The 25,794-nt window shown below is 43.6% G+C and overlaps 1 protein-coding gene across 1 annotated transcript in view; it reads right to left on the bottom strand.

Moving 5' to 3' along the window:
• The window catches only part of LOC147456609 (FG-GAP repeat-containing protein), a 67,529-nt gene extending 47,191 nt beyond the window's left edge, over nucleotides 1–20,338 (bottom strand). Inside the window, exons 1-2 of the mRNA XM_086515040.1 lie at nucleotides 20,081–20,338; nucleotides 19,073–19,234 (exon numbers count right to left, since the gene is read on the bottom strand). Of these exons, the coding sequence (XP_086371166.1) occupies nucleotides 19,073–19,234; nucleotides 20,081–20,143 (225 nt within the window). The 5' untranslated portion in view covers nucleotides 20,144–20,338. The remainder of the gene's footprint in view (nucleotides 1–19,072; nucleotides 19,235–20,080) is intronic.
• Between the last annotated feature and the right edge of the window lie 5,456 nt (nucleotides 20,339–25,794).

Raw genomic sequence — 25,794 nt, 5'->3', positions numbered from 1 at the left:
ACTAGGGACACACATCTAGCACATGTACCAAATCGACAGTCACATCACACGACATCACAGAACATCACCAAACATCACAGGACATCACATGACATTCAACATTCATTCGGATCTTAGACCATGATTTATCGGCAATGTAGCTAGCAATCACATCTAGGTCCAATCGGGACCTCATCGATGTCCGATTGACTAACCCCTATTGCAACCATGTCTATTCGAGATCAATCAGACCAAAATGCTGCAGTCATTTTGGCTATCAGTTCCTGCACTCAAAAGAAGTTAAGAACAAATCAGTATCATTATCAGGAATTCCATTTCATAAAGTCATCCAGCAGAATACTGTCAGCTCTCAGTATCCCTGAAGCTCAAAGAGACATCAGTGACTTTAGTATCAAAATCGAGGCATCTGTTGACAAAGGAGTGGAATGACTCCCCTCTTGTGCATCCCACTGCACCAGATCCCCGGCCAAGCTGAATTCTGGGTTCCGTTTGGAGTAGACTACGCTAAACGAAAACATTGAGGTAAAGTTTCACAATCCGAGGAGTATCTGCTAGGTCCTCCTCCTCCATCCACTTCGCATCAAATGCAGGAAAGTTCTTGAACTTAACCAAGAACCGCCTTCGGACTTTACCTTTCTTCGTATCCGTATGTGCCAAAATCTCTTCGGGAACAAGGGTCTCCTCGTTTTCTTCCACTGCAGGTTGCTCATCACGCTCCCCATCATCAGGCACATTACCCTTAACAGGTTTCAAGAGACTCACATGCAATGCATTGTGAATCCTCCAAGTATCTGGCAGTTTCAATCGGAAGGAGACATCATTTATCTTTTCAGTTATCTGGAAAGGTCCGTAGTATCGCATACTAAGCTTTGGAAAAAGCCTCTCCTTTCCCTTTTTCTTCTTAGGCGTGCCTTCTCAAAAGTAAGAGCACCCAATCACCCTCCTTCAGTTTCAAGTCGCGACGATGGCGATCCGCTGCCTTTTTCTGTCGTTCTTGAGACTCCTGCAAAGTCTCGCGAACCTTGGCAAAAGCCGTATCCAAATCTCGCGAATATTCATCTGCTTCAAATATCTAATCTTTTGTGCTCAGGAAGGATGGAACCTTCGCAGCACTTTCAACAATCTCAAATGGCGTCTTCCCCGTCGAAGAGTCTATCTTGTTATTGTAGGCAAATTCCACCAAAGGTAAGTTCTTTTCCCATTGAGTCTTCTGATCCGAGATACAAGACGTCAATAAATCTAAAACCATTGAATTGGCAATCTCAAATTGCCCGACCTCTGCAACTGGAACGATGACGAGAACTACAACTGCGTGCTAATGTTCTCCCAAATTGCCTTCAACACAAACTCATAAATCTGGGGTCTCTGTCGGAGATAATGGTCTCAGACGTGCCATGTAATCGAAAAATCATCGTGATCGTTCTGTGTTCTTGGGAGATCAAAAATGAAATCCATTGCAATACTTTCCCAGGGGTGGGTGGGTATAGGTAAAGGCTGTAACAATCCCTGTGCCTTATGCCTGTCAAACTTGACCTTCTGCCATACCAAGCAACTGCGCACAAACTCTTCCACATCCTTTTTGAGTCTCGACCAAAAGAAGTATCTCTCTACCCCCTTCATGGTGGTAGCAATGCCGCGGTGACCCATAAAAGGTGGACAGTGGCATTCAGTCACAACCTTTGCCCTCAACGGTTATGTGGCGCACAACATAGTCTTTTTTTCATCAAGTAGCCTTCCCGAAGGGAGTATCCAGCTACTGTCTTCCGATCCTGTATCCGTGTGAAAATATTTGTTGTATCTGTGACATACTGATCGACCATATCCTCGAAGCTCCTATATGTATCGCGGAAATAGCCAGAACCAACGGCTTCCGAGACAAAGCATCTGCCACCACATTCTTCTATCCATGCACATGGACAATCTGGAAGTGAAACTGTGACATGATGTTTGCCCACCGCATCTGCTTTTCCGAAAACTGCTTCTATGGCAAGTAGTAGTAGCGCAAAGTCTGATAGTCTGTAAAGACAGTCAAATCCGCTCCAAGTAGGTAGTGCCGCCACTGAGTAAGAGCATGGATAACCGCCAAAAGCTCTTTCTCATAAATCTGTGCTGTCATCTCCGGCCTAGAGAACAATCGGCTCTCATAAGCAATGACATGGTCTTCTTGCATCAAGACCGCACCCAGACTACGACCATAAGCATCACAAAATACTTCAAATGACTTCTACAAGTCCGGCAAAGTCAAATCTGGTCCTGTAGTCAATTTCTCTTTCAAGGTCTGAAAGGCAGTCACCTCTGTGGATCCCCACGAGAAAGGTACTTCTTTCTGTGTCAAGATATGCAAAGGGGAAGCAACCTCTGCAAACTTTCGTATGTACCGCCTGTAGTACGAACACAATCCCAAGAAGCTTCTAACTTCATGGACATTCCTCAAATCGGGCCAATCACGAATAGTCTCTATCTTGGCCAGGTCCATTTGCACTCCTGCTGCTGACAAATGTGTCCCAAAAAGTGTATCTCTGGTAGGAAAATTTCACCTTTTCTTTGCATTAATCACTAACGTGTGATCTTGTAATGCCTGAAAGACTTGAAGCAGATGATCTCTGTGTTCTGCCTCATTCTTAGAGAAAACAATGATGTCGTCAAAGAAAGTGCCAACAGATAGCCTGTACTCTGGAAAAATCCTGTCCATCATCCGGTTAATGTCGCAAGAGCATTGGTCAAGCCAAAAGGCATCACCAAAAACTCAAATAACCCAAAAGTCGTCCGAAAAGCTGTCTTGTAGACATCTCCTGCCGCTATCCTGATCTGATGATATCCACTCTTCAAGTCAATCCTGCTAAAGCACGAGGATCCCTGTAACCTGTCGAGCATATCATCGATCCTAGGAATCGGAAATCTGTTCTTGATGGTGATTTCGTTGAGAGTGCTATAATCGATGCACATTCTCCAAGATCCGTCTTTCTTCAAAACCAACAACACTGGAGAGCAATACAATGAAGTACTAGGCTGGACAAGGCCCTTTTCCAAGAGGTCTTTCATTGGGTTCATAATCTTTCATTCTGTACTCGGCTCACACGGTAAGGTAGCCAGTTCGGTGGCGTGCTTCCAGGTATCAGATCAATGGTTTGATCTTCACGCCCTCTGAAAAGCAATCGGCATGACTGTGGAGAAAAATCTTGGCGTTCTTTTGATCGGGTCAAAACATATTCAACCTTTATCCATCGTTCAGTTGTCTCCCAAAAGAATGAGTAAAGAAACTGAAGTTCATCAAGTACAATTTCTGAGCCCTTCATTTGTCAAAGTCGCTTTCTCGGCCCAGTAGTCAACCACGGCGTAGTTCTGGTGGTACCAAGGGATTCCGAGTAGAACGTCACTAGCGTGCCCTGAACACCCCTGTCATTGCAAACGAAGTTTGTCAATGCTCGGTGTAATGGAAACATCCCATACGGGTGCCAGTCGAACTACCTCCGCCTGTGGCGTCACTCTGTCGGGCGTAATTCCAAATCGAGCTGCCAATTCCAAGTGAAAAGAAGTTGGCCTTGGCTCCTTCAAAAGAGCTTCCTGATCCTTCACTTTGCCCCAAAAAGCGACAAAGTTTGTACTTTCATTCATTTGATTCGGTGCAAGTCCCACGCCATGTGGTACCAGTTTTGCTTTTCTATCTGCCTTTTCTGCCACGTTCCTCAGCTGCTCTTGAACTCTCAGGCCTGTCGTCGTTCTTATCATTCTGTTCTTTTTGTGCCTTTTTAGGGCACTTCGCGAAGATATGTCCATGTTCCCCGCATCCAAAGCACTTCCCCTCTCTAATGAAGCGAGCTCTCTCCTCAAGAGTAAGCTTGGGTAGTGCATTCTTTTTCTCTGGGTTGCTCTTTTTCTTTCTACTTTCATTCCCCGAAGTCTGTTCGGCTCGTTGTGTCATGGCCTCATTTGTGGGGTAGGTCAGACTGCCAGAGTGAATGGCAAAGCCCCGCTTCGTATGACTCATCAACTCCTGAATAGAAGCTGACTTCTGTTCCAAGTAGTGATCTCGGATCTTTGTAGGTAGACCCCAAGGTAAACCGCTCAATCTGTTCTTTGAACGAGATCTTCTTGAATGAAGAGGCGGGTAGAAAAGAGCTCCAGAATCTTTCACAATAAGCATTGATTGTATCTTTCTTGGTCATCCGAAGATGGTTCCAAGCAGCTCGTATATCTCGTTCATATTCTTGCGTCAACCAAGAAGAAATAAAAAGCTTCTTAAATTTCAGCCATTTAATTGGCGCAGTCTTGTTTAAAAGAAGCGTGTACCACCAAGTACAAGCATTCCTCTTAGAGTAAGAGGCAGCTCTCCGAACCTTGGAGTGCTCTGAATAGCGTCCTCCCGCAAAAGCAATGTCAAACTGCTGTATAAAAGACAAAGCCTTCGAAGCATCTGAGTATCCTGAAAAAGTATCAAACTTGATCGAGTGGCCACCTTCCTTAAACTCTCGGACTTTCTTGCTTTTATCTTCGAGAAAGTCATACTGGTTAGCTTTGTAAAAAAATTCTTCTTGTTCGCATAAAAGTTTCCGTCATCGGAATATGAGCTGTCTGTAGACGAGTCCTCAGTAGAACTGTCAATCTCTGGGCGAGATGCAGCCTTCTTTGCCTTTTTCTTGCCCTTTCCAAAGCTTTGTTTCTTGCTTCGCTTTTTGCTTTTTCTGTCTTCTTCGCTCGAGTCTGAAGAGCTAGAAGAACTGTCAGAAGAAGAAGAAGAACTGGGTAAGCCTTCAAACTTGACACGCTTCTTCTGTTTCTTTGCCTTGTCGAATGTCGACCGACGACCCAAATATCCCGGGAAGTCAGTGCCTTTCTTCTGCTTTTTGCCGTGCTTTTTGTCTTTCTTTTGCACGTCGAAAAGCTGAGCATCCGTGCATCAACTACGTTCTCCAGTTCCTTCTCCGTATATTTCTTGGAGGTAGAAGGTTTCTTGAGAGTGGGTTTCGGGAGTGTTGTGGTTCTCTGCCACTCCGTCTGTACCTCTTCCAAAGAGGTCTGATTCATATATTTTGCCATCTTCGGGTCCTTGGCAAAATTGAGCATCATCTTTGTTGCATCGCCAATCAATTGACGACGCTCCATCTCTTGCTGCTCCGCCTGAGTAGGCCTAGGCGGAGGCGGGCCATACTCCGTGCCGGAATCTTCGTTCTGATCCCTGCCCGCATCTCCAGATGCAGAGGGAGTCGACTGATCATTGCCTGAAGCCATAGGTGCCACGGAAAAAAAAAATGGGGATCCGATTTCCCATAGAAGAGAAATCGGCCGTGCTCTGATACCACTGTAACAGACTTGGACACTCCAAGTCAAGAATCAACCGCGACAGCACCAAATAACCACTACAAGTCATAGATCACAATAGATGTACACTGGCCTGGCGGAGTTCCGTGCCTAGAGATATTGGCCCCAAAGACTGACGCCCCGACCCTTTCGGTATTTCTTTTTATATTAATCAGATGAAAGTACAAGAGAGTGGCTAGGGTTTCACTCACAGACTCCGCGTCCAGATGCTCTGAGAAGTTAAGCCCTCACCACTTATTTAAAGGTTACAAGGGATGCCCAAAAGCAGAGCCCCAAAAGCTTCAAAATCAAAAGCCTTGAAAGCAAAAGCTCTTTTCCCTCTCTCACAGAGAGTTTCTGAAAGCAAAAGCAAATTCTCTCTCTCTCTCTCTCTCTCTCTCTCTCTCTCTCTCTCTCTCTCTCTCTCAATGAGAGCAATAAAAAGCAATTATGCTTTTCTGGCCAAAAGCTGAGATTTGTGTCGCTCAAAAATATCCCCCAAAAAAAAAAAAATGTTGACCTCCGCGATTTCCGGAAATTAGGGTTTGTGGCAGAAATTAGGGTTTGCAGGTTTTTTTAGGGTTTCTGGCAGAAATTATGGTTTTTGTTGTCCGCTACGTCATCACTTTGTGACAGTCTGACTGTTGAAAACTGAAAACGCTGATGCTAACTAAGGTTTTGTCACGATGAATCTGCAAAACGCTGAGTGGTCGGGCTGATCCAAAAACGCTAGGCTGAATTCTGTGTTGATCTGCTGATGCAAACTGCTAAAGCTAGGGCTGATCTGTTATCTGTTGTCGCCAGAGGATCTGCAAATGCAAAACGCTGGCTGATCTGAAATGCTGAAAAAGCTAGGTTGCTGCAGTAGAAAACGCTAGGTATCTGCTCCAAAAACGCTAGGTGTCTTGTGGGGGTCCTGCTGAGAAGGTGCCTGTTGAACACGCGGTTCCTGCTGCCTCTTCTGCCAAAAAGTGCTAGCGCTAGCTTTTCTTATGTACTTGACTTGATAATTTCTACAATGCTTGGACTTGCCGACGATGTCGACGATGATGAGGACAACGACAAGACGGGCTGAAACCTGAAACTGCTAAGGGCTGAAAGCTGCAAATCTTTATCTGTTGAATTCTGACTCTATGTCGGGGACGATGTCGATGGCGACGATGCAATGACGATAGCGCTGAAAACGCAGATGCTGAAATCTGCGTTTTCCGGGCTGAAACTGCAAACTTCAATGGATCCCACCGTGCGGCGAGGAACTGCTGCAAGAAGGTGAGATCTGCGAGGTTCGGGACTTGTTTTGCGAGTGCTAAAGGCTGAAAACTGAAAACACTGGTCCTATGGCTGACTCTGTCGCGATGATCTGCAAAAATGCTGAGGTTAATCTGCAAACCAAAAACGCTAGGGCTGAAAACTGACCTTGCGGGGAAATCTGCTAACGCTAGGAAATCTGTTGTGTTGCTGTGGGAATCTGCTAACGCTAGGGCTGATCCGCTGTCTACTGTCGCCGGGAATCTGCAAGTGCAAAAACGCTGGCTGATCTGGTCCAAAACGCTTGGTTGATGTTGTGGAGCAAAAACGCTAGGCCTCTTGGGGGTTTTGCTGAGAAGTTGCCTATTGAGCGTGTGCTCCTGCTGCCCCTTCTGCTAGGTTTTTATTTATATAAACTTAGCAAAATTGCCCTACCTACTTTCCAACAAAAGTCACTTAAAATAATAAGTGAAAAATGTCAAAAATAGAGAAAATAGGTTTTATGCACTAGAAAATTCCCCTGATGGATTCTGATGGGAATGCTGATGATCATGTTGTGTGCAACCAGAGGATATGCATCTTATCTAAGTGTCCGGACATGCACGGTCTGCGAACAGACTCACAAAGGTGCCAGATCACTTCCTATTCTAAACTGACTTGTCATAAAATCTAATATTTAACCAACCCAAATGATTTTCTCATATTAAATTGATCACTTAATGTGGGAGAATAAACGGGAACAAGTGTTAAGATATAGATATGTGCTTATAGATCTATCTCAACACGGGGCCAATAGTAAAGGGGCCCAAATGGGAGATGGTCTATCAAGAGCAAGGCTAACCAATGGAGCATAAGACCTTAGGGTTAGCTTCATTGAAGACCTCCAATAATGTGTGTAAAAGTCCTTTGACCTTAGGTAAGCTAGGGCTGAGCTTGAGGTGGGAACCCGGCCCAAACTCGAGGTGCTTGTCGTGCTTGAGGTGCTTGTCCTGCTTGAGGTGCTTGATTAAGATGCTTGAGGTGCTTGACTGGCTCCATGCTTGAGGTGCTTGAGGTGCCTTGAGAAGCTTGCCTGAGATGCTTGTGGGAACACCCCCTACTTCAAGTGCTTAGTCATGCTTGATGACTAAGGGGGCTTGCTCATCCAAAGTCAAAAAGATCCCTACAAGGAGGGGGGCGAGCCTACAAGGGGGAGGGATGAGAGAAAACACACACACACACACAAGGGAAGCCCCAGCTTGAAGAGGCAGCAAGGACACTTGTCAAGTTCCTCCTCATGTTGCCCTAATGGTGTGCCTGAAACCTATTGGTTGGCCACCCAAGGGGTCCAATGATAATAAAGGATATTTAATTAATTGATTTTGCATTTATCAAGTCCTCTCTCTCAAAGGGGAAAGGGGGACACTTGTCCCAAGGCTATCCCTGTTGCTTGTAATGGCTCCTGCTTGTGATTGGCTAGGCCTGGAGGGGTCCAATGAGCTTCAAGCATGAGCTACAAGGGGGGGTCGACCCAAGCAAGCTAGGGGGGTGCTTAGGGGGTATACTCACCCACACACTCACAAACACTCTCATGGTGTACTATGCAAAGTGCAAGAGCTCCCTCTCTTTCTCCAAGCAAGTAGAGGTTGAGAGCCTACACCAACACTCTTGGCTATGGAGTGCAAATCCATCCAAGAGCCATGCTTCAATGCTTGAGCTTGCCCTCTATTTCTTCTTCATTACTATGCTATTATGTATGCTAGCACAAGAGTTATGATAAGTGAGGAACTAGCTCTTTCTCGTATGAAATGTTTCTTCTTCCTCTTCCCTACCCTCATTCCCTGCTAGCTCTCTCCACCTTCGAAGGTGTTTGAGGTCTTGGGACTGAGGCTTAGTATAGTTAAAGCTTTCTTCAAGTTTAGGTTATGCTATGATGGTGATGCATGAAGCTTTCCATCTTCATTGCTTCACCTAGGTCACAAGGAACACAAAGAATGTATTGTAACAAGTCTCTCTTTATGGGAGAAATCATAATACAAATGTCTATTGGAGGGGGGACCGGCTCCACATAAATCCGATCCTCAACTGTTGTCATGTTCTCTAAATTCTCTCTCTTGCAAAAGTATTGTCTATGCCAAGTTAACTAATTGCTATGATTATGTTGCTATCTTCAATTATGTCAACCCACTATGCTCACAAAATCATTTCTTGAAAGTACTCTCATTAAATTCCGCTACTCTCAAATTGAATAGGCAAATTCCATTACAGACTTGACTGAACTGAACCCTGGTCATGCTGTAGCTTGTCCACGGACAAAAAGGGTTGGATGTGTCACGTGACATCCCCTCCTTTTCAAAGTGAGGTACTGGTACCGAACTGTATGGCGTCGAGGGAGATCGCCAATAACATCCGGAATCCTCGAAAGGACTTTTCGCCGGCCCACTCTGATGTGTGGGTCGTGCGATACTTGAACTTCATAAAGGTCTGCAACACTTGCTTCTTTGGGTCGCGCCGAAAGCGACACAGTCATATGTAGCTCCTTCAATGCTTCAACTTCGTCTAGAGTCATGTTTCTTCCTTCTTCAAGAATCTACATGGTTGAAAATTCCTGAAACCACTTCCAACACAAGAACATAAACATATCTATTCCATGTAAAGTGATTAGAAAAAATCTCGTCTTCTCTAAAGACTGTGCATGCAATGTAGATGAACAAATAGACGGAGTGCCAACCCATTCATCCAACACATACAAACAATGAGATCGAATCTTTTCTTTCTAATCTAAATGAATCAACTGTGGCAAATCACAATTGCTTGGTGCTCTTTCTACGACTGTGTCATGCCAAGGAAGAGACATGGAATGTGACTTCCTTGAATGCATTCTTTTCAACTTTTCATGAGAAATCCGCATACATCCGTGCTCATTCATGAGTGAAACGTGCTCAACGTACAATATGTCATGCCTAGAAAAAGGGATCACATAAAGACGCTGACTAAAATACAGGAAACGATCATGAATGAGACACTCGATCAATGCGTGCTGACTAATCATACGAACACATAGTACTTCCTGTGAGGATTCTTTGGACCTAGGCTCGAGAGCCAAGATCGGTTCTTCGTGATTGATCGAATCTGCAATGAGGTTAGCTTCACTAGAGAAAGTATCAACTAAACCATCATCCTTGTGAACAATCACATCATCTTCATGCAAATCATCATGCTTGTGAGAAATCACATCTAGATCATGCAAATCATCATGCTTGTCATTGTCATGCAATTCTTTATGCTTGTCATTATCATTCAAATCATCATGCTTATCATTCTTATTCAAATCATCATGCGTATCATAATCATGCAAATCCTGTGTGTCATGCTTTGGAGAAGAAAAGACTGAAAGAGTCTCCTTCTCCTGATCCTCTTCAATCTTCGCCTGCACATTAGAAATGAGAGAGGAAGAATGAACAACGTTCTTGCGATCCAATTCTGTTTTTCTTTCTGCGTACTTGCGATCAAATTATACATCAAGGTGGCCTGTATGAAGAATGCTAACTGTATGAAGAGTAATGCCATGTGACCTGACCATAGTTTAGACTGAAGATCTTTATATATACCTAGATGAATCCAGGATAAGCCCAGATTCACCCATAAAGGAAAGTGCAAGGTATAGACCCATGGTAGTCACCCACAAGACAATATAACCATCAGCTCCATCATGCATAGTATTGACTAAATACCACGACATCTCCACTAACGTCGTCAGTGCCCAATAGTGGGTGTAGAACTAGGTACTAATATATGCTCCCAAACACAACACCCCACACACACACACACACACACACACGAGCATACATCAACACAAAGTTCAACGTACTGAGTTTCTGTCATGACTCCGGAGATCAAGGGCAGACTCAGCCATAATGAAGCCTAGCACTAAAAGAAGCAGTAAATCGGAAAAATTAGCACAAAAATGAGGTAGTTGATAGGGCATATGTAACAAACTGCTGACGTATCAAAGCCTAAAGAATGGAGCCAACTTACAGATGCCGGCCGAGGGGCCTAAACCCTAAGAAGCAGTAGAAGAAGTGTCACAGAGTGAGGACGTGGTAACCCTAATTGCTGAAACCCTAATTCTGGAAACCCTAACCCTAAAACCTGCAAACCCTAATTTCTGCCAGAAACCCTAATTGCTGAACCCTAATTCTGGAAACCCTAACCCTAAAACCTGCAAACCCTAATTTCTGCCAAAAACCCTAACTGCTGAACCCTAATTCTAGAAACCCTAAGAAGAACAAGCAACAGAAGAAGAAGTCCTACCAACTTATGGGGATCCCGTCCGATGGGGTCCCAAGTGGCATAAAGGCATTAAAAATAAAGCAGAACACACTCAAAAGACTTTGCACATCAAAATATGATGATGTGGCACCTGTACGGACGTCCCGGAAATCGCGGCGGATTTTTAGGAAAATCCCGAAATTTTAGGAAAGTGATTTTTTGGGGTCAGCTTTTCATATTTGATGCTTTTAGGCTTTGGGCCTTTAAATATGAGCCTTGGGGGCCCTCTCTGGACTCTTCAGCACGCAGATTGCAGAGGAGGTGCTCCCCGGCTGTTGTACTTTGAGAATCAGCAGTAATATAAAGAAATACCGAAAGGGGCGCCAAGGTTTGGGGCCAATACTCTCTGGGGTGGAATTTCGCCACTCCGTGTCGTGTCGTCTCTCTCTCCATTTCAGTTCAGTTGTTATTTGAAGTGCTTAAAGTTGTTCAGTCTGTTCTTTTCTATTGGTACGTGGTGCCCGCCTTGTGACAGTGGTATCAGAGCATCAGCCGTGTGCTTTCCTGAAAGCATACCGGTCCTACAAAAGAGCAGACAGAGCTATTGGAATTGAATTATATTTGAGATATCAGCCACTCCCACCCTTACTTCATCGCGCATCGGGTGCGCTCTCATCTTCACCGCAGTGTCTTACAGGGCATAAGCTAATTAAGATCACTTGCAAGAGAAGGATCCAGATTTGTTTCAAGTCACTGTTTTTCTCAGACGTAGTGCCATGGAGACGTTGATGTCTACAGCTACCAAGCAGCATACTCCAAGTACTTGGCAAGTTTTCAAGAATTTTTTTGCCCGAAGTTATATGGTTTCTGACATCTTCCTTCGGAGTGCAACTTCTGGCAGAGTGGGTGCTTGCCATGGAAACCCTAGCAAATTATAACTTGAAGTTTCTCGACATCTCCTAGTAGATGTCTCTTCACGAGCAGATGAACTTGGAGACCGAGTGCGATTGCTATCTTGGGACTACCATCGCCGCCAAAGAAACACTGTTTGTCCAAGAGTTGATGGACCATGCTGTGCTAGGCTACGACCTTATGGAAGAAACCTAACCCTAATTTTTGGTGCAGGTTTCAGGATGGAAAGTCAGTCGACTTTTCGAGCTCGATTGATGTCGAGATTGCTTTTTAAGTTTGAGTTCTGTTTGAGCTTGTTTGGTGATCCTGTTTGGAATTTGTTTGAAATGGATGGTATCTGTTTTGAACCTGTTTTGGTGCCGATTTGAATTGTTTGACTCTGGTTTGATACTGGTCTCAATGATTGGTGATTTTACTCCTGGGTGGAGAAGTGAGAAATACTGTTTTGGTATTGTTTGAATCTCGGAACGACGCAGGCCGATGCCTGGGGAGCGTTTCGTTGTATGTTTGAAAACCTCCGAACGACGCAGACCGATGCCTGGGGAGTGTTTGGTTGTATGCTTGTAAAATAATTGTTGGTGTGACTCCCGGCCCGGACCTGGATGGTTATGCGGGAGGAGTATTAAGAAGTCTGAGCAGTGGTTACTCTCAGCACCTCCAAACGATGCAGGCTGCGGTCTGGGGGGCGTTTGGTTGTAAAAGGCCTCTATATCTCCCGGCCCGGACCTTTTTAGGTTATGCGGGAGGAGTGATGAGGGAGTCGTTGAATATCTCCCAGCCCGGACCTTGTTAGGTTATGCGGGAGGAGTGTTCATCGGCGGCTTTATGTTTCTATGTCTTGTAACATGCATATGTGAGCATTTGTGTTGCATTGTGATGTGCCAAACACTGAATATTCCTAATTGGATGAGATTGCCTGGGTATGTAATTTTAGTGCATCAAGACACCCGTGGAAGATCAGTACGGTCTGGGTGTGATGGCTAATTTTACTACGCCGGAATATCAAGAGTTTCGATCTGGACGAAAGGAGAAGCTAACTCCTTGATCAAAACAGCCGATAGGAGCAGCTAACTCCTTGATCAAAAGAGCAGAAAGGAGAAGCTAACTCCTTAATAAAAAGAGCAAATTGATTGTCCCTCGGAAATTTTTGAGCTAACTTGAGTTGTTTTGCAGATATGCTGTAATCGCGGGCAATTACTCTCTTTCAAGAAGGGGAGATGTAACAAACTGCTGACGTGTCAAAGCCTAAAGAATGGAGCCAACTTACAGATGCCGGCCGAGGGGCCTAAACCCTAAGAAGCAGTAGAAGAAGTGTCACAGAGTGAGGACGTGGTAACCCTAATTGCTGAAACCATAATTCTGGAAACCCTAACCCTAAAACCTGCAAACCCTAATTTCTGCCAGAAACCCTAACTGCTGAACCCTAATTTTGGAAACCCTAACCCTAAAACCTGCAAACCTTAATTTATGCCAAAAACCCTAACTGTTGAACCCTAATTCTAGAAACCCTAAGAAGAACAAGCAACAGAAGAAGAAGTCCTACCAACTTATGGGGATCCCGTCCGATGGGGTCCCAAGTGGCATAAAGGCATTAAAAATAAAGCAGAACACACTCAAAAGACTTTGCACATCAAAATATGATGATGTGGCACCTATACGGACGTCCCGGAAATCGCGGCGGATTTTTAGGGAAATCCCGAAATTTTAGGAAAGTGATTTTTTGGGGTCAGCTTTTCATATTTGATGCTTTTAGGCTTTGGGCCTTTAAATATGAGCCTTGGGGGCCCTCTCTGGACTCTTCAGCACGCAGATTGCAGAGGAGATGCTCCCCAGCTGTTGTACTTTGCGAATCAGCAGTAATATAAAGAAATACCGAAAGGGGCGCCAAGGTTTGGGGCCAATACTCTCTGGGGTGGAATTTCGCCACTCCGTGTCGCGTGTCGTCTCTCTCTCCATTTCAGTTCAGTTGTTATTTGAAGTGCTTAAAGTTGTTCAGTCTGTTCTTTTCTATTGGTACGTGGTGCCCGCCTTGTGACAGCATACGCACCACAAAAGATAGAAAGAATTAGCACAATATCAACTGGTCGTAACTCGGACAAAAACTTCACAATGTGAAGTCTACATGTCCGCTATACGACTAAAAAATATACCTAGATGAATCCAGGATAAGCCCATATTCACCCATAAAGGAAAGTGCAAGGTATAGACCCATGGTAGTCACCCACAAGACAATATAACCATCAGCTCCATCATGCATAGTATTGACTAAATACCACGACATCCCCACTAACGTCGTCAGTGCCCAATAGTGGGTGTAGAACTAGGTACTAACATATGCTCCCAAACACAACACCCCACACACACACACACACACGAGCATACATCAACACAAAGTTCAACGTACTTAGTTTCTGTCATGACTCCGGAGATCAAGGGTAGACTCAGCCATAATGAAGCCTAGCACTAAAAGAAGCAGTAAATGAAGATCTTGCCCATGTCCGAAGAAAAGAGTATCTATGCTACTCCGCTGCCGTGGAGGAGCCTGCTGAAGTGTCTCATTGGCTGCGAAGAGTTTGTAGCAGCTCAGTCCAAATAGCTGTCAAAGTGGTGGATGGAGGGGAAGACTGTGAGCCCAGAAGGTGAGCACAACGAGCCTTCCATATGGTCCAGACATCGCAGTAAAAATTCCATCCCTTTGGGAGAGGTCCAACAGATGATGTGTATCTAGAATCATCTATAGAGTGCCTGGTCTATATCCCAACGAAGTAAGCATGAATACCAAATTTGTAGGAGAGCCCTAAAAAAAGAGGTGTGACCCCGGATATTGCAAAAGCTGTGCAATTACCTTCCACGTTACAAACTCATCATGAATGCCCACCCTGATCAGCAAACAACAAGCCGCTCTCCACATTGGCTGAGCATACGGACAAACCTAGAAACAGTGCCTCAAAGACTTAGGTTGTAAAGTACATCTCTGGCAAGTCGGATCATGAACAGTAATCGCAGCCAAAGTGCCAATAGGAATCTTGCGTGCGCAATCATCCACATATAGTAGCATATCCTGTCGTTGATCATGAGGGTCGAAATGCAAGACCAAAACTATGGTTGAAAAACTGGAGAAATGCGATGATCTCGCTATACCTCCGACTGATGTGGATGGTGAGATGGGCATGGCGTCCTTCTGGTTTAGACAATACTCTTGAATCTCTTAAACACAGCAAAACCACTTAATCCAGTCTCTCAAAGTAATTTGCCGAAATGAAGACCGGGGCAAATAAGTATCCCTAAACCTTTGGCCGTAGTCATCCAATGTATCTTTCTTAAACATTCTCAAGTGATGCCAAGTTGTGATGACATCTCTTTTATATTCATCTGATATCCAAGTTGACGTGAAAATTTTCTTGAATTTTAACCGCGTTGCAGGTGCTTCTCTGCGAAACAACAAAGTAGACCACCATGTCAATGCATTTCTTTTTAAGTAAGATGCCGCCTTTCGCACCTTGGAATGTTCTGTGAACCAACCTCCAGAGAAGGCGACATTAAACTGCTGTGCGAACTGAAGGGCTTGTAGGGTGTCGTGGTAGCCTAAAAACGTTTTAAACTTGACGGCCTGACCCCCTTCCTTGAACTCCTTGGACTTCTTGCTCATTTATTCACTATCAGAAAAGGACGAGCTCTCCTCCTCCGAACTACTAGATGGCCTCCCATGCCTTCTAAATTTTTTTCAAAAATGTGCTTTTCTTGCTCTTTCTCCGCTTCTTCCACCTTTTCTCATCCTCTTTGGAACTAGAGGACGACGAACCGTTGAAGAAAACGTTGAGTCATCCTTGAAACGAGCACGCTTCTTGGATTTTCTTGCCAACCTCGAAACTCGACTTCCGGCCCAAATAACCGAGGAAATCCACCGATTTCTTCTTCTTCTGAGAGTGCTTCAAGCCTTTCATAATTCATTCTCTGGTTCATCATCTTTTCAAGAGCTCTATCAAACTCTTTTTGCAAGTACAACTTCTGATTTTCTGCACTCGTATGTCCTTTCACCTTTCTCCCCGACCTGAGAGGAGAATCAATGGCCTCTCGCCATCTCGCGTGAATCTCATCCATCTGGTAAGTCTTCAGACGTTTCACATATTTCGAGTTCTTGAAGTACTTCATTAATCTTATCACACACACGTCAACTTGTAGTTGATGTTTGCACTCCGCTCTAGCAAACTTCCCCACTGAAAATTTGCCCAATTCTTCATTCTTTTCTTCAATTCCCGTGCCGGATTTCAAATTTTCTTTGCCTTCCCACCGAACGGTATTATCTTTGTCAGATTCTCCGCGAGAACCCATGTGTACTCTTGAGTTCGTTATGGCTTATGCTCTTTAAGATAAGAGCGATGAAGACAGGAGCGCGACCGATGCGCGATGGACAAAGGGTGGGAATGGCTAATAGGTCCAGTGTCGGGACACGAAGATTCTTCCACAAACAAAATTTTGTCTGCTCTGTCAGATTGTCCTCGAGAACTTGTGTGTGGTGTAGAAGTGTCACGTGCACATCTAACCCTATGTGTACGTGGACAAGCTACTTCATGACAAGGATTCAATTCAGTTCAGTCAATCTAGAATATGAAGTGTTCTGGCAGACCGTACATGTCCAGACACTTAGAGTAGATGCATATCCTCTGGTTGCACACAGCATGATCATCAGATTTCCATCAGAACCCATCGGGAGCATTTTTACAGTGCATAGACCTATTTTCCCTATTTAGCCAATTTTCACTTATTATTTTTAAGTGACTTTTGTTGGGAACTAGGTAGGGCAAATTATGTCATGTGACACATCCAACCCTATGTGTCCGTGGACAAGCTACAGCATGACCAGGGTTCCGTTCAGTCAAGTCAGTCTAGAATAGGAAGTGAGTTGGCACCTTTGTGAGTCTGTTCGCACACCGTGCATGTCCAGACACTTAGATAAGATGCATATCCTCTGGTTGCACACAGAATGATCATCAGCATTCCCATCAGAATCCATCAAGGGAATTTTCCAGTGCATAAAACCTATTTTCCCTATTTTTGACATTTTTCACTTATTATTTTAAGTGACTTTTGTTGGAAAGTAGGTAGGGCAATTTTGCTAAGTTTATATAAATAGAAACCTAGCGCTAGCACTTTTTGGTAGAAGAGGCAGCAGGAGCTCACGCTCAATAGGCAACTTCTCAGCAAAACCCCCAAGAGGCCTAGCGTTTTTACTCCACACCATCAACCTAGCATTTTGGACTAGATCAGCCAGGGTTTTTGCACTTGCAGATTCCCGGCGACAGTAGACAGCAGATCAGCCCTAGCGTTAGCAGATTCCCACAGCAACACAACAGATTTCCTAGCGTTAGCAGATTTCCTCGCAAGGTCAGTTTTAGCCCTAGCGTTTTTGGTTTGCAAATTAACCTCAGCGTTTTTGCAGATCATCGCGACAAAATCAGCCATAGGACTAGTGTTTTCAGTTTTCAGCCTTCAGCACTAGCAAAACAAGTCCCGAACCTCGCAGATCTCACCTTCCCGCAGCAGTTCCTCGCCGCGCGGTGGGATCCATCGAAGTTGGCAGTTTCAGTCCGGAAAACGCAGATTTCAGCATTTGCGTGTTCAGCGCGTCGTCGTCGCATCGTCGCCATCGACATCGTCCCCGACATAGAGTCAGAATTCAGCAGATAAAGATTTGCAGATTTCAGCCCTTAGCAATTTCAGATTTCAGCCCGTCTCGTCGCTGTCCTCATCGTCGTCGACATCGTCAGCAAGTCCAAGCATTGTAGAGATTTGTGCAATCATAAGTAGACCGCTCTAAGAGTGGGGCCTTCGGAGGAGGGTTTTACGTCTCTGGTGTCGTATTCTCTTCTCTCTCTATCTCTCAGTCTCATACACTTTCACGCACAATGTCCATTCACTTTGTTTGTGTCCATTGCACTCTCTCATTAAGAACGGAAGGCTCTCCCTTCCATAAGAACAAAAGGAACCTTGAGCACAGTTCGGAGCACTCATCTTGAGCAAAGTTAAACATTCATTCCGTTGTACCTTACATTGGTATCAGAGCTTTGGCAATGTTCTGTATCACTCAAGGAAAGAACCACAAGAACCATAGAATTTTTTTTTTTGCTTGTTGCGGTCGCACGTAACCCAAGACCTCTTGGGCGTGTCAATTCCTAATCGTGTTTTTGAAGAGTGACAGGAAACCCAAAAAAGAAGGGCTTGTCCAGCCTCCCCTTGTGCCTCTTTTCACTTATTGAGAGCGGACCGTGCACTTAGCGGCCGGTCAATTGACGTGAGGTGGGAAAAAGCAACCTTGGTGTGAGCGCAAGGCCGCCAAGGGGTGCACCCGCGGAAAAGAGCAGAACTCGGGTGAAGAGAAGATCCTTCTCTAACACAGATTGCAAGCTAAAGAAGAATCGCAAGAGCTTCAAGAACCCAGGAATCTCAAGAACCCAAGACCCACAAGAACCCAAGTTACTCGTGAACTTAAGAACCCAAGACTTTAGTGGATGGCCATCACCCAAAGCGGAATGGATACTTCACATGGAGGTGGTGAGCATGGGAGTAGCGAAGAAGAATTGTCCCCACCGAGAGGTTTTTCTGACCCTCCCCCTTCCCCATCTACGCCAAGGATTGCACCAGATCCTATGGAGGCTTGGTGCAAGACGATGATGGACATGATGACAACGTGGCACGAAGCAAGAATGGCAACCATGGAGCGTGAGCGCGAGCAGTTACGTTTCCACTTACATTGACACCCCATCTAATACAACCTCTAGGTTATAGGCCTTTTGAGCATCTCCAGAGGTCTTCTTGTACACATTATACAGCCACTTTTTGTGTGCCCCTCCCCCGGCGCAAAAAAAGAGAGTTTTGTATAAAGAAACTAAAGTGCAGCCAGGGAGACTGCTTCTTTGTCTAGGAGAGAGTTTGAATAACTTGTTTAGATGCAAGGGTACCAGAGTAGGCAAGACAAAAGCAGTGGCCAATTGTCCTTGACAACCTTAACCTTACAGTTAGTCAGAGAGTGCACAAGAAAGCGCACACATACACACCCACACAATGAAGAAAACTGTCATTCCGTTCTTTACCTAATTTAATAAAAACAATGCTTGAAATCACATAAAACTATATCAAGGCATACGTATTTACCCACTCATTGTATATGCACCATGTTTCCTACATGGAGGCTTGATGGGCTTGCTGTGAATGTACTATATCATGTGAGTAGCACGTACCATGGATCAATAAATTTCTGAAACGACACTTAAATAAGGCCTTGCAATATGTACATAGAGGATATATTGCACATAGACCTTCATGCGCAAGGACAGAGATGAATAACTAGCAGGTAAATGTGCACCTCGATCTCAGCATCATGTGTGGCCACCAAAACTTCTTTACGTCCATCGCCATTAAGATCAGTCACCAGAGGTGGTGGAAGTCGATCTGCTTCATGCTTGAACGGGTTTGACTCATCCAAAAAGTGGAACCATCCCTCCTTGAATGAAACATTCCCTTCATTCTAATGTCATGTAAAAATCAAGTTAACAATATCACCAGCATCATCTTGAAAGCAATACATGAGCAATCACATAAGCACAAGGCATGCAAACACACATGCATTGAACATATATTATATCTACTAGTAACTGAATTAACAGTTTTGACATGGCAACAAAGATACTCGTGTTCAAGGAAAGCGCATGCCACAAGCTACACCCCAGAAAATATAATATGCTCTCCCCACCAATCTCAACACGTATGCACTGAACACAACGCCCAACCATTACAGATTTTGAACAAAAACTCAAGCACATTACTACAGTTATCTATAAGAAATTATTAGGTCAGAACTGTTGTGCACATGGCAAAGCGAATGCATGCCAATGAATTATATGATTCCAAGTGTCAGGATTTCTGTTAAATACAGAGTACTTCGTAAGAAATTAGTGAGGTTAATGTAACCTGTTTTGATTTCCCTGAAATTAGTGAGGTTATATGATTCCAAGTGTCAGGATTTCTGTTAAAAACAAATTAGTGAGGTTAAACTTATATGATTCCAAGTGTCAGGATTTCTGTTAAAAACAGAGTACTTTCTAAGAAATTAGTGAGGTTAATGAACCTGTTTTGATTTCCCTTAAATTCGCAAAATTCCCTACTTCCATGTTAAGAAATGCACCCACAAGTACATTAAGACTGACTGTCTTACTCACTTTGCTGTCAGTGTGTGCGTGCGTGCGTGTGTGTGTGTGTGTGTGTGTGTGTGTGTGTGTGTGTGTGTGTGTGTGAGAGAGAGAGAGAGAGAGAGAGAGAGAGATACGTGGGCGTGCAGGCATGTCCTACATAGTGTGTGCATAAAGAGTTCGACCTGGAGCGAGAAAAAGATGGCAAATGCGCTCAGCAAGAGAATAGCCAAGTCCCTTTTGCGCATGATGTCTGATCGCAGGTTACAAATTCTGCGTTTTGTTGGAGCTGCCCATCTGCAGACTTTCCGCAATGAAATCGGATTGATGGGGAGCTCAGCTGCCTCGCAGGGACCGGGTGCACGAACAGAAACTAGTCGTGATTCAAACACTCGCTCTCGTTGTTTCTAAACCTTGCATTAAAAATAATGTGCAACATACAGCACTGAACATTGAAATGTAAGCATCATAGCCTATAGAACCAAGAGAGACTTCAGCTGGCATAATGTAAGAGAATAGGTGAGACAAAAGAGATCTTATAGTTATAGGTGAGTATGGCTCATGGCTTGCAATAAGAGGTATGAGGCCCGTTACACATTATGTAATCGCACGCTATTTTTAATTTGCAGTGCTAATAAAGTTAGGCCAAGTAAAAATGGGTGTTGTCCCTTATTACAAACCGCAATAAGCCTTTGTGTGCCATAGGTGAGCTGGAAGCTAGCACGACACCTAATCCTTGCAAGTTTTGGATGTCGTCTTGGTGCAACCCAAAGATAGTGGAGGTGTATTCAACCAATCAGCGTTTAGTTCCTTTCCCGCTCAATCTTTTGCACTCTACTATTTCAACCCAAATGCGACGAACGTCACCAACAGTCTACAACGTTCTCAACCTTCCTTGTATCTGCAGTGAGCAGCAATTCAACATCTTAAAGTCCTAGTGTGCAGCAAGTGAGTGGTTCTTCTCATCTCCTTCGATGTTTTATTCAGAGAACTGTTTCTCCTTTCATGCCTTTATCGATTTCTTTCTATGCATGCATCCCTTGTGCTTCTTCTTAGATGCATAAACATTTACTCTGTTATATTTCCACCCCATGAAACAATCATTGCTCGCTTCATTATATAAAGCTCCATGTAATTTGTTAACAAGTTGTGCCCTTGAAAAACCTAGGCGTGGTGCATAAATTTTTGAAAGGGTTTTGTTATGTTGGGCTTCTATAAAATTTGTTGATGGTAGACGATTACATTGGTGGTTGTTGGTTGTATTTGTTGTAGTGCAACGTAGAAGCATAGGCAGCGGGTAGTGCAACAATAATAGAAAGGAAAATCTAACTTGGGTGTCTCTAAAGGTACTAAGCAAAATTTTATTACACGATAGTAAAGCTTGAAGAGTATGCGCGTATGTCGCACGTGTCAATGCAAGGGACCTGTTTTACATTGTGTGTGAGCCACAAATGGCTGCAAGCACACAACTAGACTAATCTAGCAAGCTCAAGAGAGCAAGGGTGTGTCACTCACCGCCCTATGCTCACCTTCGTGGAGGATTCCTCGCCGTGAAGAAGAAGGAGCTATCGTCGTGCCGTGCTCAACCGCTTCGCCGTCGCCGTGCTGTCATCGCAATGCTCGATCGCACTCTCTCTCTCTCTATCTCTCTATCTCTCTCTCTCTCTCTCTCTCTCTCTCTCTCTCTCTCTCTCTCTCTCTCATAGACACGCACAAGGAGATGAAGAAGAAGACGATGGAGATGGAGCAAGAGCACTCTTCAATTGCACAAATGAGAGAATGAGTGATTTTTAGGTTTAGGTGACTTTTATATGAGCTCGCTCATTCACACTTGGGCACCCATGCTTAGCCAACAAACCCTTGAATGTTCCAATTAGAGTGCGCCTCTCATCGGTGATCACTCTTATCCTTTTCCTATTGGACTGACAAGCCCGGCCATGACTACTAGAAGTAGACGTCGGTGGTTAACATGCCCCCCTTCCTGATGTAGATTTCGTCCTCGAAATATACCAGTGTAGCATCGGGATCCACAATAAGAGTACATGTGTCAAAAAAAAAAACAACATTGTGAAAGCTCAAAGGCAGCATGTGCATGCATGCAATAAGTGAGATGCATACATGATATTTTAGGAAATGCAAAAAAAAATTCATGAATTGTAACATTGCCAACTAGAACAAGCGTAGTACTTTAATAAAATGCAATTGAGTTAAAGTCCATTAAGTTGACTCTAAGAGAAGTACACAAGAGCTAGGGCTAAAGTAAGTACTAGATTGTCCAGCGTTAATTAAAAAATGTCGACTAAAGAGTAGTTAATCCTAGGAATTCTCGTCGGGGTCTAAAGACTAGTGATCTTGTCACTTATACCACCTAAGTGTGATCAACGTAAAATACAAGGAAGTTTGTGCTATTTGCTTCTCTTTTTTCTTTTTTCTTTCTCTTTTTTTTTGTTGTTGTCATAGTTGCTACAAGTAGCTAGGGGACTCGAGGTCCCAAATACCACCTTGAGCATAAACTAGCCGAGAGACTCGAGGTCTCAAATACCAGCTTAACACATGGACTTTCACAACACAAATCACACTTAGGTGGAATAAACTAGAGAGAACTATATCCTCATAGCCTAAAATATTACTAAAGTTACTAAAATTAATAGACTATTTAGAAATTAAAGTTAGCAATTAAGTGTCCTAGTTTAACCTAAGGTCCCGATACCTACTTAAAGCCAACTAATAGACCAAACTCAAAGTGAAGAACAAGGTACTAGAAGTTTGAAAAAATTATAGCATCTAAATTGGCAATGTCACAACTTCATAAATTTTATGCATTGTTAGAATTCAAATGACAAGATGCAAACTTGTAAATGTGGAAGTATAGATAAAAGGAATTAGTACACCTAATATAATGGAGAACATCTGTCGTAACATGTAAATATCCATTGTCATTGTCCTTTGAAGGCATCCTTATGTAGTCACAAAGTGCACAATAGTCACCACCAAACATCCACCTTCCAGAGGCACATCAGTGGGAAAGGTACCAACCCTTATTGAACACAATTAAAAAACATAAGGAACCCTAACCTAATTATTTGCACTCTCCCTAGAGAGTCAAGGCAATAGGATATTGTAGAGATTAGGGGGAAACCCTAAGTTTAAAACCCTATCCTCGTCGTTGAAAAAACAAAGTCATCATCCGTGAGACCATATGTGTCATCCGTGTAATCATGTAAATCTTCCTCGTCATTAGAGACACCAATGTTTACTAAAAAGGTCACTAGACGTCTATAGTCATCTTGTTCAAAAGGGTAGGCTTGTGCAATGGGAGAAACGCTCTCTACTAAGTATGGATCAATCGTGGTCAAGAGACGTATCAGCCATTCTAACTCCTCGAAATTCCTCTCACATGCTAGCGTACCTACGAAATCCCATCCACACAGGCAAGCACCGAAAGGACCATGTGAAATACTTGTGAAAAGTAACGAGGGTACCTCTTAGCAAGGCAGGAGTGGATGATTCTAGTGTACTAACCATATTTGTACACCCAGATAGATGATGGTTAGAGGGCAAATATTACAAGGGTTGTGTCAAAAGGTCGTATTCTTGTGCATAATGTGTTTTTATGATTTTGTGCTATGTATAGAACTTGTAAGTTTCCAAATTATTGTTTGGTGGCTCTTGCTCTTTTACTTTTTTATCTTGTTTTTTGTGAATATAAAGCTTTATATATACATTCCCTAAGATTGGGAGATTAAGAGGTCAGGGAGGAAGGTTTAGAGGGAAGCAATGAATGATGAATGTCAGCAAACACTCCCCCCTTCCTTGGGTAGATTATACCTTTTGGAATGATGTCGTCACCTTTTGAAAACAATTGTTCCAAGTTGTTATGGGTGAAGACTTTGACCAATAGTTTTTTATTGTCTTAGGCATTTCATCTAGTTGCAAGGATGGTAAGGTACTCTCCCATTATTTTATTTGCAACGTTGTTGTAGGTGGTGAACTTACAACTGGAGGTGCAAATTCTTCCTTGTTTGTATGGATATGTACAATGGTAGGTGGAGGTTATGTCGAAGCTACTATTTCCGTATAGGAACTACATGAAGAGCAAGAAGCTTCATTTGACTTCCATGGTTTTGAGCTAGGTGAAACAAATCGTTCTTTTTTCGGTACTCAAACTAACTTTGGAGCGGGTGTGTAGCATTCGGTGATTTTTTTCTTTCCTCAAATATCAATTTGTTTTGGAGCTACACGATTGGGATCACATGGTCAAGTAACCCAGATTTCATCATTTCCTTCATAATAGCTTTGGGCTTCCAATAGTTTTTAAGAATCCAATGCAATGTTTCTTTACATTTCTTGGGCGAGTGGGACGTCTCTTACCAGGCTCCTGTCTTTTAGCACTAGCTATGGTCACTAAAGAAGCTTTAGGGACCCACTTGTATATTTTCTTTGTTATATTAGGATGAGTTTTGTGTGTCTCAAGCTTTATTTCAACTACAACAGTTGAAGCTCTAGAGAGTTGGTGGGCTATGGGGACATATGGTTCAACTTCTTGGACATGCAATCTTTTGGGTTTTATTTCCTTAAGAGGCAATATCTCAGGGACTATGGCTTGAGTGGTAGGCCTAAGATTTGGTTTCTGCGTTGTGACACCCCCAATCCCCCAATCAATAGTGCATCTGATGGCTATCATCCACGTGCGTCCCAGGTTTATATTACCCTCCATAGTTCCAGCAGGCATGACCAAAAAGTCTTGAGCTACAACCCCATTGTCATAACTAATAGAAGTGTGTCAGATTCCAAAAACAGCGGTCTTCTTCTTATTGACACCCTTGACTTGGATGGTGCTTGTGGATAGGGGTGGTTTTTCTAGCTGATACCAAACTCCATAAGATAACAAATTATGTTGAGCTCATGTATCCAATAATGTGTTATATAGTATTCTCCTATAGAGGCTATTTAGTTCAATTGGATATCGTAGAGCTGGCTCGGATTCCAATGAATCATCATCAGTGTCTTCAAAAACCGCTTTCGTGATTCCCAAATTAGCCTCTCGTTGTTTGGCGTCTAAGACGTTGTTGTCTTTCTTGAGCCTCAACTCTTGCTTGGATCTTTTTAAGCTCTGCCTGTTCTTTGGCTGCTTTCTTTTCGCTTATTATAGCACGCACATTTGCTCGATATCGTGGCCTCTTATATCTCTTACTCTTATTGTCTAATTTTCGATTACGATCGAACTCTAGTGAAGAGTCACCAGATGAATTGCTACTTATGTCTTCTGCTCCCTTGGATAGACTGTCATCTAGGGTACCGCTGGGCCCTTAATGGTTTGTCCCCACATTTGCACTAAGATTTAACTCAGATTCTTCATCCTCAGAGTCAATTTCAATTGATGATTCTAACCCCAAATCGTGTGGGCTATAGTCTTGTAAGACGCTACTTGTTCCAATGCTAGTCAAACCTTCATCTTGTAGGTCATCAGAAGCTACATGTATTGCTTCTAGCATATTTAAGGGTATGAGTGGTGGCATTCCATCCCCCTCAAGTGTTACCTAGGTCGTCCCCCTGTTTCCCCAAGTATCTATGGTTGCTTCTATGTGGACCCAATCCACATTGTCCGACTCGGCCATCCCAGGTAGTACATCCATATAAGGAGAATCTTCCCCAACATCAGTGTCCGCTTTACACGTGCAACAATGCTGCAATGGGGTTGAGTGAACTGTGGTGTCAGATCTATGATCAATTATAAGCATGTTTCCTAGAGGATGTGCTCGACCAGTTACAAGATCCACTCGAATGACAGAATCTTGGAACTGCAAGTAGGCATGGTTTTTAGACCAGTCATGCACCATTTTTGCTTCCGAGACGTCCTAAGATCATCTTAGATGCCACAATGTGCTTGCAAAAATCC

This window comes from Adiantum capillus-veneris, chromosome 6 (genome assembly GCF_014529385.1).
Source record: "Adiantum capillus-veneris isolate H3 chromosome 6, ASM1452938v2, whole genome shotgun sequence".
NCBI lineage: Eukaryota > Viridiplantae > Streptophyta > Polypodiopsida > Polypodiales > Pteridaceae > Adiantum > Adiantum capillus-veneris.
The sequence above is the reverse complement of the archived record's forward strand: the minus strand, read 5'-3'. Positions and strand labels throughout refer to the sequence as shown.